This window comes from Varanus komodoensis, unplaced genomic scaffold, assembly GCF_004798865.1.
Source record: "Varanus komodoensis strain SLA01 unplaced genomic scaffold, ASM479886v1 scaffold2, whole genome shotgun sequence".
Taxonomy (NCBI): Eukaryota; Metazoa; Chordata; class Lepidosauria; order Squamata; family Varanidae; genus Varanus; species Varanus komodoensis.
In genome coordinates, this window is record NW_025335568.1 from 27444034 (window position 1) to 27457477 (window position 13444).

The 13444-nt window shown below is 44.6% G+C and overlaps 1 protein-coding gene across 5 annotated transcripts in view; it reads right to left on the bottom strand.

The window, feature by feature from the left end:
• PDE5A (phosphodiesterase 5A) overlaps positions 1 to 12216 on the bottom strand; it is a 95045-nt gene extending 82829 nt beyond the window's left edge. For 2 of the 5 annotated variants that reach the window (XM_044428280.1, XM_044428279.1), the window contains exon 1: positions 12081 to 12216. In XM_044428280.1, the coding sequence (XP_044284215.1) occupies positions 12081 to 12190 (110 nt within the window). In that variant the 5' untranslated portion in view covers positions 12191 to 12216. Of the gene's footprint in view, positions 1 to 9358; positions 9491 to 9719; positions 9823 to 12080 lie in introns of those variants that run through there. The other 3 variants (XM_044428281.1, XM_044428282.1, XM_044428283.1) reach the window with 3 other exon arrangements.
• Between the last annotated feature and the right edge of the window lie 1228 nt (positions 12217 to 13444).

Below are 13444 nucleotides of genomic sequence, written 5' to 3' on the forward strand. Positions count from 1 at the left end.
ATTAAAACAATGCTATAATACATTGATTAAAACACAATTAAAAACACAAAAATAACACGATAAAGCTGCATCCAACCCAAAAGGCATGTTTTAATAAAAAGGCTTTGCCTACTGTCAGAAGAACAGCAGAGAGGAAATGAACCTAGCCTCCCGCAGCAGAGAGATCCACAGTCTGGGGGCAGTCACTGAGAAGACCCTCTTCCGTGTGGCCAAACCATCTTTACCAAGGCTTCTCTTAAGAACATGACAGGCTGGAGTGGAAGAAGGTGGTCCTGCAAGCAGCCGGGCCCAAATTGCACAGGGTTTTGGAGGTCACAGCCAGAACTTTTAAGTCTCCCTGGAAATAGGCTGGAAGACTATTCTAACAAGGGAGGCATGTGATCCCTGTAATTGGCCCTGCTCAAGTCTGGCCACAGAATTCTGGATCGACTGGAACTTCTGAACAGTGTTCAACACTAGCCCCACATAAGCATGTTACTATAGTCTAAATGGGATGTAATTAAGATATGCATGGCTGTGGCCAGATCAGACATCTCTTTAATTGGCATACTAGTCTCAGGTGTGCTAACACACTCCTGGACACTACCAAAACCTGGGCATTCAGGTTTAAAAACATGTCTAGGAATACATCCATAATGCGAACTTAAGTCTTCAGGAGGAATTTTGACTCTAACCAGCACTACTTTTTGACTAACCAGGGTCTCCTCTGTCTTATACAGAATAAGCTTCAATTTATTTGGTTTCAGTCAGTCCTGCATGGACATCCAGCACTGATTTAGAAGCAAAATAGATCCCTTGGATTTAAATGGAAAGGAAACAGGCAGTTTGGTAGCATCAACAAACTGATTGCACCAAAATCCAAAACCGCTAGTCTTAGCCATATTAAGTTTAAATTAAAAGCCCCACTTCTGTGACTCACACTCAGCAAGTAACTGTCCATCAGCACAACATCAGAAGGTTGATATAACATAAAACTCAACTCTTTTGGTATAATGACTCTTTTGGTATAATGAAAGAGAATCACGGATGCAAATATTAAATTCTTCATATGGAATTGATTATAGGCAAGAAATGTTGTGAATCACCCCATCTGTTTGTCACATGTGGCAAAAACACATGTTAGTGCAATAGGAAACCACTGACAATTATGACTTCCTGTTAGGCATACAAAACTGGGCTTTTCTCTGTCTGATGATGCATGCATTTTCAACTGTTTTTGAAAAAGAAAATACAAGCAAATTCTGTAAGTTTCTAGTCTTTACAAAGAAAAGCTTAAACATATTATAGCAGTATGACAAAAGGCTCAAATTTCAAAGCATTTCTAAATGCTATCAACTCATCTTGTTCTCAAAGGAGGTCTACCTGACCATCAGAATACTGCACTGCACATATTACACTCCAAATTATGTTTTTGGGAAATTAAATTTATAATTCTGCATAAATGGGATTAACAACTGAACTATTAAAAACCAGCTGATACTTTGAATACTAAAACAAGTACTACTTTCCCACTCAGAAAGGAATGAACTCCAAAGCAGATCTGTTTTGCAAGATCAAGGTTTCTTGATCTGAGACAAACAAAAGCAATAATTTGCTGGGGTCATCCTTAAAAATCAAACATTTTCCAATACCTGCATATCTCAATGGAACCAACAGCCACATACCTCAAGAGCTTGATTTTTTATCCATAACGTGAACCAATTTCACATTGGAATGTGATGTGCCAAGTAAATGTGACTTAGTACCAATTCTATTAATCCTTTATCTCTAGATATATTTTATTAAAGAAATTATTGCATTTGTAGTCTTCCTGCTTCTGATGTTAATGGACTTCAGTGCTGAAGAATTTACATGTTAGGATGCCAGAAATACCCATAGAAATGGTTCCTTTTTCTGCAAATATTTTCATCTTCCTGTGAAACCCATTGTTGAACTAGAAAGTGGAAAATCTTCATTTTAGCTCCCATTTGATCCTCAAACCTATTGGGTGACTTTGGGCCAGTCAATTCCTCTCAACGTAAACCATTGCACAGGGCTGTTATGAGGAAAAAAGAAGAGGCAGATTGTATGAGCTACCTGAGGTTCTCTGCAAGAACAAAAACAACAGGAAATAAATCTAACACATGTCTAGGTATCTCAGTCCATCCAGTTGTTCACCTAACTTTTCACATCCAAGCCACTACTTAGTTTAAATGAATGAGCTACAGCCAATCCTAATGAGACAATCTGGGGGTGAAACCTGATGGATGGCCTGGTACACCTGAAGGATGTGGAGAGGCACACTTACCCTCTATTGTAGACCCTGGGAAAGGGGAGCAGCAGAGGAAAAATCTGTACTCTCCCATTAAGGAGATTCTAAATTATACCCCCTTCTCAGTGCCAGGAAAAGCAAAATCCAGATCCCAGATGGAAACAGCAAAAATATTCTCAGTTTGAGTAGCATGTCTGGGACACTCATCTTCTGGAAGAGATAGGCACAAAGCCAAACATCTATTTGACCAGCTAAGATGAAAGTGATCAATGACTGGCAGAATTCAAGGAAAAATGGTTTCCATTCATCTCCTTGACCAGGAGTGACCTTGTATCCTAGTACCTGGCATGCCAATTTACAAGTTGGAAATCAAAGTAAGAATATTCAAGGTGCAAATCTATACATGGTTAAACAGACAAAGTCTTGTATTTCTCAGAATCTGCACAACAACAACCCTGGAAGATTGGCGGGGGATGGGGGAGGGGGGTCCTGTCTAAACATGTATAGGAAAGCATCCCTGGTGGTCATTTAACGCTGGCCAAACAAGGGTTTTCCTAACCCATAGCATTAAAGCCTCAGCACAGCATCATGAAAAGATGTGAAACATTCAATAAAATAGATCCAGTTTGCAAAGATTCTTATGCATTCTTACATTAATTCAAATATGTTATGCCACAAATGTCGATAGCATGGTGCCCATGGGCAGCACTGCACCTCTGGACACCCTCTGGGTGCTCATCAAGGCGCTCTAAGCATCACACTTACTTTTTTTTTCTAATGAGCACATTTTCTTACTAGTAGTAGGGTTGCTGCAATATACATTTCTGTTGGTGTTGAAAACTGTAAGTTTAAAGGAGTTGGTTGGCATGTTGGAGCATGGCCCCTACCTCTGCCTTCCATCGAGTCTTCTGGGCAGGTCCTTTGCCATGAAAACATTTGTTAAAAACTTTTTAGCATATAAAGGATTAAGAAGGGGAGACATAATAGAGATGTATAAATTGGTGCAAGGTGTACATACAAGATCTTTCATAATACCAGACCACGAGTCCTGCAATAATGCTGAATGCTGAGAGATACGGAACAGATAAAAAGGAAGTACTTCTTTGCAACATGCATAATTAAAACTATATAATTGTTTTAATGTATTTTGTATTCAATGTTGTAAGCCGCCCCGAGGCCTTGGCAAGGGGCGGCATAGAAATGTTTTAATAAAATAAATAAATAAATAAATAAATTAGTACAAAATGAAGTGATGGCCACTAACTTGGACAGGATTAAACCAGGTTTACACCAATTCATGGTGGATATGCCATCAATGGCTACTAGTCATAATGGCTATGGATGCCATTATGCCAGAGATAATATGTGTCTGAATATCAGTTGCTGGGGAACACGTCCAGAAAACTGCTACTGCACTGATATCCTACCTAAGGAAACAAAGTATTAGACTACCCAGCGCTTGGTTGTAATCCAGAACAATTCTCCTTACCTTATATAGCAGGAATAGGCTATCTGTGGGCCTTCCAGATGTTCCTGGACTACAACTGTCATCACCCTGACCACTGGTTATACTAGTGTGGGCTAATGGGAGTTGTAGTTCAACAACATCTGAAGGGCTCTACAAATACAGTCTTATACAGTACAGTATCCAATGTAACCCAAAAATCAACACAAAATATTTTGCACCACTGAATACTTTTGAAAAATGACTGGCATGCTTCTTTTCAGTCTTTATATGCACACAACTAATTATATGCACTGCATAATTTTTAATTTTTTCCCTAAAAGATCATGTCCCAATAATCAGCTGTTCAAAGAGGAAGGGCCCATGCAGAGCTCCATCCAGTCTGCTAGTGAGACCAACTGACTGGGATTTCTTCTTTTTTTATGTACTATGCACGTACAATGCCTTTTGCACGTGCAGTGCCTGGGAAGCATCATGCTTCACATGTTTATATAGCTTGAACTTCAGTATAACTCTGATATAAATACAATGCAGACACTGCTTCCTTGGGAAGAGCAAGTTAAATGTATAACAATATAAAGTGTAATGACAACCATGAAAAAAACACATCAGAAATGCAGACATTTCCCCTGTTCTTCCCCAGGCACAAGGAGTAAATTGAAGACTACACTAGGAGTGGTCTGATGTTCTAATCTAAAGCTGCAACTCCACCTCACACTTGGGGAAAGCCCCAGCAAATGCAATGAAACCTACCCACAATACACATGTGCAGAGTAAAGTGACTATTACCTGAATAAGATGAAGAAGATTGTACCTGCTTTCTTCTAAAACCATTAAGATCAAAGCAAATTTTGCGGCTGAGTACTCAGTAACGCGTGAGAGTGCAGTCCTATGTATCTCTAGTCAGAAAGAGGTCCTACTAAGCTTAATGGGGCAGAAGTACATGCAGGATACTTATCTTAGGAATAAGGTCCATTGAACACACTAGAATTTAATTCTGAATAAAACAGCATAGGACTGTTCATAATCCATAAACAAACTGATATCCTAAGTAACTATAAACCTAGTCACAGTGCTTACAATAATTAGGATGATGATTATAAAAAAGGCAAAGTATGTGTTACCGAAATGGTTCACCCTATAACTTCATCAAGTTGCTTCCTCCTTTCTCCCTTATGCCACACCCTGAAATCTACTTTTTCTAACATCTTGTTTGACAAACAGATCTGGAGATATCAAAAACCGAAACATTTTTTGTGATCTCTTGCTTGGCTTAGTATACTGAAATGTTTGTTCTGGTAAGTACAGCTCTTTCTGTTGTTTGTATTTCTTTCCTCAATTACTCCTGCCTCCCCCTCCCTTTCCTTCCTCCTGGCATGGTTAACAAACAATCAATAAAATAGGACAGTCCCTGTCCACAGGCTTACACTTGGAGGGTATAATCCTATGGCTCCTAGGCATCCTAGGAATCATAAGATGCTTATGATTCACAGGTCCAAGGTCAGAAAACACATCTGACCTCAGAGCTGGAGATCCATTCTTGGATTGTCCTCTACGCCTCACAGCCTTTGTGGAAAGAATGTACTGGCTCCTCCTACAAGGTTAGCCTGGGAGAAAGAATAAACCTGGCGGATATGGACGGTAGGAGACTGGTCCCCCAAGGTACAACACATCCTGAAGCTGCTCCTTCCTTCCCTGTCTGAAACACCACAGCTGGATGGCCAATATGCAAGGGAGGAGGAGCACAGAGGCAAAGATTACCTTCACCACCCTGCACAGGATATCCAGAAATGTCCGAGTTTGGAGGTCTGCAAACTCAGAAACCAAACCTATTGGTTTCTGCCCTAAAAGACTTTACACACAAGGAAGAAAAGAACAGGGATGGAACAGTGGGGAAATTTAGTCTTTTTAAATTTAGGACTGCAAGCTTCTTGAAGATCCATTGTCAGTTTATTTGAATGCTACATTTCCAATTTAGAACTATATTCAAAGTAGGTTACAACAATATCAAGAATATTTACACAACAGACTACAACATGACCATATAATTAACAAGTTACACATCATAAGATTTAAATAATTAGACATGTAAAATATATCACAGGAATAAAATAAGCATTAAAATTAAGCAATCCAACAATAATTATACTCAGTACAAGCTAAGTAGAAATACATTCAATCAACAAAAATAACCAGGGGAACAGCAGCCTTTGTAGCTGGAGTAAGAACCCCACTCACCCAGGCCTGGCTTAAAATGCCAGAGACACAGGACAGGGGCTAGGTCTTACAGCAAGGCCTCATCACTAGATGGTCTGCGGACAACCTTGTAAGTTCCCCTGTCCATTGTAAAATGCCATGGATACTGATGGCTCTGTATAATTTATAAGCAACAACAAATGGATTGTTCCAATGCCAAACATGAACCTAACCTAGACATGGATGTGACAAAAAAGCAAGATTTTTAGCACCTCTTCAGTGCAGGCTAAAGCACAGGTTGCCGTTCCTGACAGTGACTGGGTGGAACCATGGTAGCAAACCTATCCTGTCAATGTGAGACTACTCAAGAAACCGGCATATAATCTGGTGTATGTAACATAAACCAATACATTACAATAAAATTCCAGTTTATGCTATTTGTAGAAACATGGTTGTTAAAAACTTGACATTTGGGGGAATTAATTAATTAATGGACACAGAACAGCCTGTGCTTCAGTATCCTTCTGTGCTGATGGAGAGGAGATGGGCAGAGAATGAAACACCCTCAGAAGTGCACACAGAACAGGAAATAGCCAGATATGCTGAGGCTGTGTATCCAATCCCGTAAATAGAATGGGCCCTGCATGTTCAGGGAGAACACCATGGAAAAGCAACCTTCAGCTGTCCACTGCCTGAGGCTACTTGTTTATTTGGCTACCAAATCCTGACTTGTACAAGCAGAACTGACAAAATGAACCCGTTAAGGTGAAATTGACTGTACTATATTTTCTCTTAACATGAGCACCTATGTGTCTAGTCAATTCAATGGGACTAACTCCCAGCTAAGCTGGTAAACTTTTGCGACTCAAATGCACTTTTCTAGCTTCTCATCCAAGTAAAACAATTAATCAAGCTGTTATCATTAATAGTTATGTGTGTAATAAGCATACATGGATAAATGCTCTCTCAAAAAATACCCCATCAGGCCAGTTAATAAACCTGGAATTCAGAAGTGCACAGAACTAATATCAGTGCTGTCCCAGCCAAGCTACTGTGCTGTCCCAGGGCATTTAAATACCTTGCCAAGAGGGCTTTGACCTTGTGCTAAACTGGCGGATTGATTAGACTATTCAAAGTACTTACACCATGGTAGTACCATGGCTTCAACATGAAAACATAATCAAATGCACTGTTGTAGTTTCCAAAGATACAAGACAGGAAATGCACATTTTATCTTCCAGACAACTATACAAAACAAAAGAAACTGCTTTCCACATTTCACAGATATGGGTTTGTAAAACAAATTTTAGTGGCTAAATATCTGTCAAGTTAAATACATAGTTTTTAAATGTTTAATCCATGGTATAGCATTATGGGGTTCGTTCCAAACAAGTAAAAAACCAGAGACATTACATATAACATACTATGGTATTTCTTTATCTAACCTTCCACCCCTTTACAAATGTTAAGCACCAACACAAAGTGTTTCCCAGTATTAAAAATGGTTACTCATCCATCTCCATGAATTAAAAACAGAAAGAAATCCTCCCTAAGTATTAATATATGTTTCTGCATTGTTCAGAACTGCTTTCAGTTTCTAAGGCTGCAATCCTAAACACACTGAGATACCCCACTGAACACAGCTAGATTTGCTTTTACAATCAGACACATAAGATTGAGCTTTACTAACATAATTCTAGGCAGAGTTACATTAAAATAAGCCTCAATGAACTCCAAAGGGCTTACTTCCAAGGAAACATGTTTATGATAGGCCTATAAAGGAAGTACATTTGCCTGATAAGCTGCGATGTGTCAAGAATAGTTCAAATGGTACTACCCCCCCCTTACACACACACACACACACACAGAGCCGTCCAAGAATGTCAGTATCAGACATATCTGGACAAAAGTACAACCAGCCTATAAAGGACACACAACCGCACTAGATATCAGATGCTCTGTGTACAAAAAAGATATACAATCAGTATTACTTAGAAGTCTTCATAATATATGTGTAGTGGAATTGCACATAATACCACAGCATATTTTAAGTAGTGAATGTAACTTATATATAATATACCTAATGATTACTGCTACAACTGCAGATCAAGTAAACATCAGTTGATTATCAACTGCCTTTTAACCAGTTCACCAACTCAAAAAAGAAAATTAAATATATTAAAAGATTACCAAAAGTTTAGTCTGTCATTCTGAAATACTAGAGGAACTGAAAGCGAAATTCAAATGTAACAATCTCCTTCTACTTTTTGTAGAGCAACTTGTTCCTTGACAGCAACAACCTACAATTGAAATAGCCTAGCTATGCCATCTTATGCATGCCTACTCAGATGCAAGTCCCGCTGATTTCAATGGGGTGCACAACTGCATAAATGTGCATAGGACTGCAGCCTAAGAAATATTTAAATATGCCCTTAGCACCTCTCAGCCCCAGTGATAAAAATGACTCCTGAAGCCTGATCAACTAAACCCTCATCAATTCATATACCAGTCAAAGCTCACTGACCCAATTATTATGCATCTACAAATAATAACTGCACACAATGTATAATTCAGGACAGTACTTGGCACACAAGCAGCACTGTCTATCTCCAAACGTATGCAAAGGCCACATAATATGCATTCATAATGTTATCTGGGTGCATTCGGTATTTAACTCAAGTCAAAGGCAAACATTTTCCATTTGTTTTAATAACTGCAGTGTGCAAACTTTATATTACGTACCAAGCAGCATGAGATATACAACAGTACTGCAGACTCCAAAATCTAAATTACACAGCAGTATTTGCACAAGATTATATAAAATTTGCCCAAGTATCCTGAAAACTCATGTTAAATATTTCATTACTTTAGATGCCATTCCAATAGCCTGAAGTTTGGGCTTTGTCTGTTTTTTGCATTACTTAAGATAAACATTCCTTACACACATCAGCAGCATTTTTCTGAACAGGTGACCCACTTCCACCCCTCCCCAATTTTGCAGGGGCTAAAGCCCCCTCCCCTCCATCTATCCAATCCCAAAGATATTACGTTTAAGTCCCGCTGAAATAAGCATCTGTTATACTGGCTCTAATGTGAGGCTACATGTAAACCGTTAGAGATTTTAAAAGGGAGATCTAAGAAACGCAAACCGCGCGCAGGAATGCAAGCACGGGAGCGCGTTTCGAAAGAAGCAAAAAGTTTGGGCTATCAGGTGCGCTGGCGCTGACGCTACATTTAAGGTCTTTATCTTAAAAGCCCCCGTTTGATTTTGTTTTCCACGGGGAGGATGAGAAGGAAAGCCTGCCTGCTTTCGCTCCCCCGCTTTTTTTGCTGAGAAGCGAACAGCAGCAGGAGGAAAAAGCCCTTGCCAGCCACAGATGGACTCCTGGAAGGCGGTGACCCGTGCAACCTGCGAGTCAATAATTAATGGGAACCTCTCGTCTTACCGCACCATCCCATGCGGAGAGGCGCAGCCGCGTCCGACTCAGGCAAACCCCATCCATCCCCCCGTTAAGTGATCTTAGCGGCGAGGAGAGCGGCAGGCGGCAGTGGCAGATGGCGACGCCGCCGGAGAGAGCAGCAGAGAGGGCGAGGGAGGGAGCGAAAGGACGACCCCGAAGGTACCGTGCCGAAGAAGACTTTTCCGCCGCTCGTTCGCTCTGCATACTCGGCGTCTCCGCTTTGTTTATAAGTGGAAAGTATTCAAAATGGAAACCTGACTCCAATTCTAAAAATAGCCGAAACCCCGCGGGCTGAGGAGCGAATCCCCCACGTGAAAAGAGGAGGAGGGGGAAGGGGAACGAATACCTCGTTTTTTGGTCTCCAAAAGGCAACATGTCAAACAAGAGATGAAGATATCCAGGCGAGCTGCTTATCTTCGCATCAAATCTTGGCAAAGCGACATCCCACCGCTCTTCTCCCCCACAACCCCCCAAAACCCCACCCTCGGATTAGAGATTACCAGGAAGCCACCAAAAAAAAACTTCTTGTCCTGGCGGCGATGCCTCGGAGCGCGTGCAGCGTAGCGCTGCCCTCTGGCGGGGAAGAGAGGCCGCCGCGCCTTCTAGCCCGCAGCATCGCTTTCCTAACCCGTAGCATCGGGAGGCAGCGGCGAACTTCGCGCCAGCGGGTCGCGCAGATCGCCTCGAGGCGGGGCTCCGCTCCAGCCCCATCGTTGCCAAGCCAAACGAGGAAGCGCCATGCCTCCAGGGTCCTAAACCACCGTAAGCGCCACGGACTCTGCCCTCGATGCTGTAGGGTTCACTCCTGCTCCACTCTTCCTTATTGAAGGAACCCAAATCCTGTGCTTATACAGGCAGAGAAAAGCCCGACAGCTCTCAGTATGCCCCAGCCTTGCAGCTTGCTGGGAGCTGTAGCGCGTTTTTTCTCTGTTCAAGTGTGCATAAAGTTGTGCCCTAAACGCACGTCCGTCCAAAGCCAGCATCCTGTTTCCCACAGCAAGTAGCCCACCATCGCGCTTCCGGGAACGCTGCAACAGTGGGAACGCACTGGCCTGTCCTTATTTAACCCCACCCCTCCAGCGCCTGGTATTCAATGGTATACTGCTTCGAATACGGAGGCTCCACTTTGCAGTAAGGGGTCACCTAGAATTACCTGCATTGGTCCTCATTGGGTCCTCCTGAGCAAGTCCTGAGTCTTGGAGCTGGGGCGGGGTTGCGTGAAGGTCACTTACTCCACCTTCACTATTTTAACGTTTTCCACCATAATTAAATCCTGGGGACCTTTTCACCCCGAAACCACAAGCCCTCCGCCTCCAATCCTCCTCTGCACTCAATTTTATCTTGCCGTGCACTGAAAAGGCCCTCTCTGTGCAACATCTTCCTTCCTTTTACGTCCTCATTCTCCACATCAGGTCGTTGGCTGCAATTTGCAAATTACTCGAGGCAGACACAAGAGATAGTGCCCATTAGTTTAACGAAAGGTTGGCAAAAAGAGGGGCAAAAGCCGTTTGCAACCCCATGCAATCATTGTTGCTAGGCTGTCCTAAAAGAAGAGGCACCCTTTGTATTATACGGGATCTGCTTAAGAAAAAATGATAACTAAGAACAAAACAGAGACAGGCTTTAATATAAAAGTCAGTCGGTAAACCTCACTGAAACTAGAAGCTGAACGGCACACACATTCGCTCATACTGATTGCGAAGGCAGACTCACAGGTCTCTCCCATGCCTCTTCCCTGGAAAATGACGGATCATTTTCTCCCAAGTTCCCAAGAGTTCCCACCTCTGCAGCCCAATTCCCGGTTAGTCCAGAATGCCGACTAAAAAGTTATTCCAAGAGTTAAACAGGTCTCGCTCTAAACAAGCTCAACCTAAAATTTCCCTCCCCCTTTTCTCAGAAATAAGTCTCTCAGTGCCAGGGCTTGGTTTTATGCAAAAGCTACACTTAGGCGGCAATGCACGTGGGCTCCAAAGTCTGTCCCAGCAAATCAGGCGTGCAGCGCCCATGCTGCGCGCGCGCTTAAGCAGTTTGGCCCCAGTGACTAAGAAAACAAGAGCGTCGGGCTACAGGATATCGTAACAAAACCTGGGCCTAACGCTTTAAAGCAGCTCCGTCTCGCTCTCTCAAATTCTGGCGCCCTTCACATACTTTGGACTGCAAATCCCATCATCCCTGATTACATGGTGCCGGGGGCTACTTTCCACCGTAGCTCAAACCAGTGCAAGGGACTGGGTTTTGGAAGGGGGGGAGGGGAGAGGCGAAGACTCTACCAAGGAACAGTTTAAGGGTATTTCCAGAGCCCGTGGACTGAAGTCCAGTCTCCCGCGAGCCCATGTGGTGTTTGTGGATCCGTTGTGCAAGAACAGTCGAGCGGACGCTCCTAACAAGGCGCGGAAGGGAAGGGTCAAGCTCCGTCGTCACAGCCAGAGGAGGAGAAATCTCTGAGCTGCTGGAGCTGGGCAAGCAAGCAGGCGCGCGAAGCGGCGGCACGGCTTGCACCGCAAAGCAACCCAAGAGCAATCATTTGCATGGGGAACGACGGGCACCGAGACAGAGCGCCTGTTTGTCTGTGGCAACCCCTCGCTCCGGCTTCTCTTCCAGGGAAGGGGGAGCGAGGCGCTTGCCCCCGCGCTCCTCTCCGCCCCCCGCTCCACCTCCGCCGCTGCTGGCACCACGGAGGATGCGCTCCCGCCGGCGCAGCGCTTACCTTGTCGCTTTCCGAACAAAGTACGAGCGGGTGAAGTCCCCGTGGTCGTCAAGCCAGGCTTCCACCTCTTCCTCTTGCGCCTGCGGCGGAGACTGGCAGCCGCCTTCCATGTTCCGAGCGTCCGCGTGCTCTTCCTGTGCCGCTGGGGACATCGGCAGGCAGGAGCGGCAACTCCGCGCGCGGCGGCGGCGGCGGCGGCTCCGCTTCTGGTCTGCTGCTGGTGTCGCCCCCGGACCCACCCGCCACCGGCGCCCTCCGCACGGATGCGGGCGCGCGAGGCGAGCGCCCCTCTCCGCCACGCCCGAGGCGCGCTGCCGGGACTCTGGCGCCGCACCAGGCGAGCGCTCCACCCTGCCGCCCCGCCCCCGCGGCCCTGCCCACGTCCTGCGCCTGGCGCTCTCAGGTGCCCGTCCGCGGCGGCCGGCCGAGCGCCAGCTCCACGCCTCCTCCGTGAGCCGAGGCTGCTGGGATCCAGCCCCCGACTCGCCGCCCGGCCAGCTCCACCTTTCGCTCCGTGCCCGCCGCAGCTTCCCCAGGAAGGCACGCCTGCTGCCCGCAAAAGCCCGCGCGGCGCACCAGCGGCGGCCGGCGAGGCTTTCCCGGCCCCCTTTCTTTCTCCCGTCTTTTATCCCGCCGCCTCACAGCGATCGCGTGTGTCTTTCACTCGCGTCAAGGGCGGTTCAGATCTTTACTTCCACAACCTCAGGGGACGGACGGGACACGTGCTGGCTTTTGGATTCCGGTAGTTATTGTACACGTGTGAATGCACGGGATAGAAAACAGAATAGATACGAATATTTTGAGACGCCCTGAATCAGTACTGCATTCGCATTACAGAAATGGCTACAGGGGACGGGAGTGCTTTTACTACCTAGCGTCAAATACCGAAAAGTTCAAAAGTATACCTGGGCTCAACTCAAGTCACATTGTGCGCACATGTGAATGCTCCAAATAAGTAAAAAAAATAAAAAATACACAAACCAGATAAATGTACAATATTCTGGGACTGAATTATAGGTGGGGGAGGTGGAGTTTTGAGTTTCATCTGTAAACATTTCTAAACCATTAGAATAGGAAATTGAGAGGCGCATCAAAGGAGCCCGTTTCTGCAAGCAAGCACTCCTTGTCATGGGAGTCCTACTGGGCTGTTGCTTGAGGCAACAGTACTCCAGGGGCTCAGGGATGTTGTCAACCTCTGCTTCTGAGGCACAGTACCTTCTTTTGGATGGATGGATGGATCTGTAGCTATCTCCCCAAAGTGCCTCCGGGTCTTCTTATCTGGATGATTCAGTGGTATCCATCCCTCTTCAGAGGAACAGTCCTGTAGCAGGGAGTTCCTATATTCATAGCATTCAGTGAAATTC